Source organism: Limulus polyphemus, unplaced genomic scaffold (assembly GCF_000517525.1).
Source record: "Limulus polyphemus unplaced genomic scaffold, Limulus_polyphemus-2.1.2 Scaffold1928, whole genome shotgun sequence".
In the NCBI taxonomy this organism is placed as follows: domain Eukaryota; kingdom Metazoa; phylum Arthropoda; class Merostomata; order Xiphosura; family Limulidae; genus Limulus; species Limulus polyphemus.
Window position 1 is genome coordinate 133,605 of NW_013667538.1, and position 3,809 is coordinate 137,413.

At 35.6% G+C, this 3,809-nt stretch overlaps 1 protein-coding gene across 2 annotated transcripts in view; it reads right to left on the reverse strand.

The window, feature by feature from the left end:
* Positions 1 to 3,809, reverse strand: part of LOC106465386 (chorion peroxidase-like) — a 64,135-nt gene that overhangs the window by 37,956 nt on the left and 22,370 nt on the right. For both annotated transcript variants that reach the window (XM_022393284.1, XM_013925610.2), the window contains exons 8-11: positions 3,178 to 3,348; positions 2,418 to 2,597; positions 1,848 to 1,949; positions 236 to 349 (exon numbers count right to left, since the gene is read on the reverse strand). In XM_022393284.1, coding sequence (XP_022248992.1) covers positions 236 to 349; positions 1,848 to 1,949; positions 2,418 to 2,597; positions 3,178 to 3,348 — 567 coding nt within the window. The remainder of the gene's footprint in view (positions 1 to 235; positions 350 to 1,847; positions 1,950 to 2,417; positions 2,598 to 3,177; positions 3,349 to 3,809) is intronic.

The window sequence follows — 3,809 nt, forward strand, 5'->3', positions numbered from 1 at the left end:
ACTGAAACATTGTACACTTTATCCTAAATTATAACGTAATGAGTATTAGCAAGTGATATTGGGTATTTTTAATGAGCACGTGCTAGTTCTCGATTCTACACTCTTCCCCTGCTCGTGTTACATATTACGTTCTACAATACACTATCAGCCACGAGTTCCTCCGGGCAAATTAAGCCCTTCGAATAAGAATTACTTTCCAACTGCTACATTCTGGATAGTGGGAGTTACTTTTTACCTGCTTTAAAACATAGAAAGTTTGAGTTGGCCTGAGCTCTTTCGCATTCTGCATTCTCATCAGTTTCTTTAGGTAGAAGTTCAACATTCCCTAACTTAGAAACACGCAACAAGCCTGCAAAGAAACATGTCAAGATTAATTACATAATAGGACAGTTACATAATAAGTATTTTATGATTTCAATTCATATTAAGGTAAATTAAAGTGTTAATACTTTAACTGGGCATAAACAGACGTAGAACACAGTGAAAGGTTTATATGCATGCATAAACAATTTTTGTTCATAATATTCAATCGAACAACCCTTGAGTACACAGAACAAAGTTTCGAGTTACATGAAAACTTATTTGAAAATTTACCTGATTAAAATAAATACATTAAAGTATATAGTAAATACACAAAGCACGTTAGAGGTTCTTGTACAACAGTGTGCAAAGGCAAAGTTAACGTGGTAGTTTGAGTAATTAACAAGTGGCCTTCAGCTAAATTAGAACACTCGCTTGGAGTGCGAGGCCTCTCATTAGATCCTTTTCCCGCGTAATACAGAATTAGACACATCACATTAGATAACTGGAGGAATAAAATGATACGCATTGAAAGGTTACCAGAAGCGTTAAATGTTAATTAGAAAGAGCTAAACACCAAATAGTTTTCGGCTACGTTAGGAATGTTATGATGTCGTTGAATAATTCCAGTAACTGCTCTGTTAAATAATTCTTTGACATATGGTATGCACATATTCTACGTTATTATTTTAATATCGTATTTTATCGGAATTTGTCAGTTATTCTAGATATGTACAGACAGTCTTCACGTAACACGTGGCCAAGGAAGTAGTTATGTTGTTTTTGTTCTAGCTATCTTTGTTCCTTGTCATTCTATTTACATCACAGTTTGCCATTGGTGGGTGTGGTTGTAAAGTTGAACGTGTGCACGAGTGTGTGTAATAAAAGTGTCTTTCAACAGTAGATCTGATTGCAGCATCTTTTACGCTTGAAAACGATAATTAGTCACGTGGATAGAGCAAGTTGCTATGGTTAAGTTTGACGTTACAGGGTTTAACGCGTAATGTTAGATTTAGCCAGTCTGGTGGAAATAATCAGAGTGCAATTTGGAAAAAGAACACTTCAGATCCAGTAAAAGAGAGTACAGCATCAAAAGCAAGTGCACACAATGCGTTGGTTCATTGTGTGCGCTCCGTTTCCTTTTCACGAACTCAACCAGTTTCATTACATTTTAGTGCTTCGGTCATACTCACCTTGTTAAGATCTCGTTAATCTACAGACGTATCTTGTTGCTAGTGTAAAAATTGTCTTACCCAAGAATACCAACATACACCTACAGTCTCATTCCTAGCGTAAAAATTGTCCTACCCGAGAATACCAACATACACCTACTGTGTTGTTCCTATCGTAAAAATTGTCTTACCCGAGAATAGCAACATACACCTACCATCGTGTTGCTAGTGTAAAAATTGTCTTACCCGAGAATACCACGTACACCTACCATATTGTTGCTAGTGTAAAAATTCTTACCTGAGAATACCACATACACCTACCATCTTGTTGCTAGTGTAAAAATAGTCTTACCTGAGAATACCTCATACACCTACCATTTTGGAAACTACGAAGGTCTCTTTCCTCTTCTTCGGTAGACCCATAAACATTAGATGCATCAATAAAAGCCGTAAGTTGATTTAACTGTTCGCGTGGCCCTAACGGAAATAATAATAATAATCGTTATCAGTGTTGTAACTCAGAGTAGTAAAAGCCACTTTAAGGTTTGAAATATTTTAAATACAATATTTAGGATAAATATTATGAAATATTTGAAATAAAATATGTAATATTTTTAGGAAAACTCGATTGCTTTTATTTCTGCTGCTGTCTCCAATTTTGAATTGCCAACAAAAGGAAAAGCAACCAGCCGGCAGCAACCACCGCCAACTCGTAGGCTACTCTTTACCAATGAATAGTAGGATTAGCCTTCACCTTATAATGTCCACACGGCTAAGAGTGGGCCATGTTCGACTCTGGGCTTCCGTCCCACGAGTTTACCATCTTAACCACAAGGTTGAAAGTAAATAAAAGCTATTAGCGGCACCTTACAAACAGTATTAAAAGGTACTTTATTTCTGTTTACCAAAAATTTAGATGGGTTAAAATAGTTTCTGTAAACTCACCAAAAGAACAACGTGGTCGGGGCGCTGGAAGAGATCTCACAAATTCCATGCAAGTTTCACCAAAGCGTGAGAAGAAGGGGTCATTTCTAGAAATGGCGATCTCGAAGCATGCAGGATGGCGTAGCTTGATATTCTTTAAAATCTGTTCTTTGCAGCATACTATACCACTGCCATCACGTGCTGGTGGATAATTATAATGATTAGTATAATTTTAGTCACACTAATGTTTCTCTTGATTATCATTTATGTTAAAACCAATATTTTAAATAATTGGGCGAGTACATAATTTGTCAAAGAACCATAAATAGTTCGTACAAAATCATCCCACGAATATAATGAAGACGTTAATACAAATCAATCAACATGAAGTACTAGAAGTTTTATACATTCATAATTGTACATCTTATGAACATCGAGCAAACAACATTTAACATTCGAAAAGCAATCGTATATCTGGTCTTCCTCCCAAGTCAGTGGACCAAAGTGAGGAGGTTGGGGCAAAAATGGCCAATGTGACACGTCCTGCAGAACACGTACTAGTTGCCATCATTTACCAGTGTACTTACTCACTATAATTACAACTAACCTCAAAAGGTATCTTACGATTAGCCTCTCTCTTTCCGAAGCCTTTTGTTTAATTTTAAAGATTGGGGTGCTAAGCGATACGTCACTAAATCATAGTTTTATTTTATTTTTTAAAGTAGGGTAGATTTTTAGTGATGATTATTTTCATACATTCCAACCTAGCTCATCTACTTACCTTTTGTTAAACCCACTAGGGTTAAATCATGGTCTAGAAACTGAGCAAACTGCATTGTAAGTAAAGTAAGACTTCGGTGAGGAAGGTCCGCGTCTGGAGACGCTGTAACGGAGACTTCTCGTGCACTAGGTAGAGGGGATCCGTCAGAAGCAACCCTAGGCTCGTTCAAACCTACCAAGAATTAACGGATTTATTTCAATCATAATTCTGAATCTTTTTTCATTTATTTAAATTAAATTATTTATTTTACGTACGTTTCAAGCATTTCGCACCACATTTAGAAGAATTAAACTGAGCATTTCAGTAAATGTTTAATTATGGAAAGTTGGGAACAAAGAACAGTTCTTTCTATTAAATTGATGCAACGAAAACATCTCAACTACTTTTTTGACCAATTTTTTTTTATACGATTATCAGTTCACTTGCGTGGTTAAGAAAGCAAATTAGTAGTTAGTTATATATAATTGCAGAATTATTGTTCGATATTCTAATGCCTCTTAAACTTAATTGGTTTATTAACAATAACATTTCGTCCACAGTTGTTACTAACTATACACCTGGAAAAAAGTTAAGCACCCCCAAATATTTTTCAGGATTGCTTATTGGAAATAAGGTTTAATTTTCATGATGTT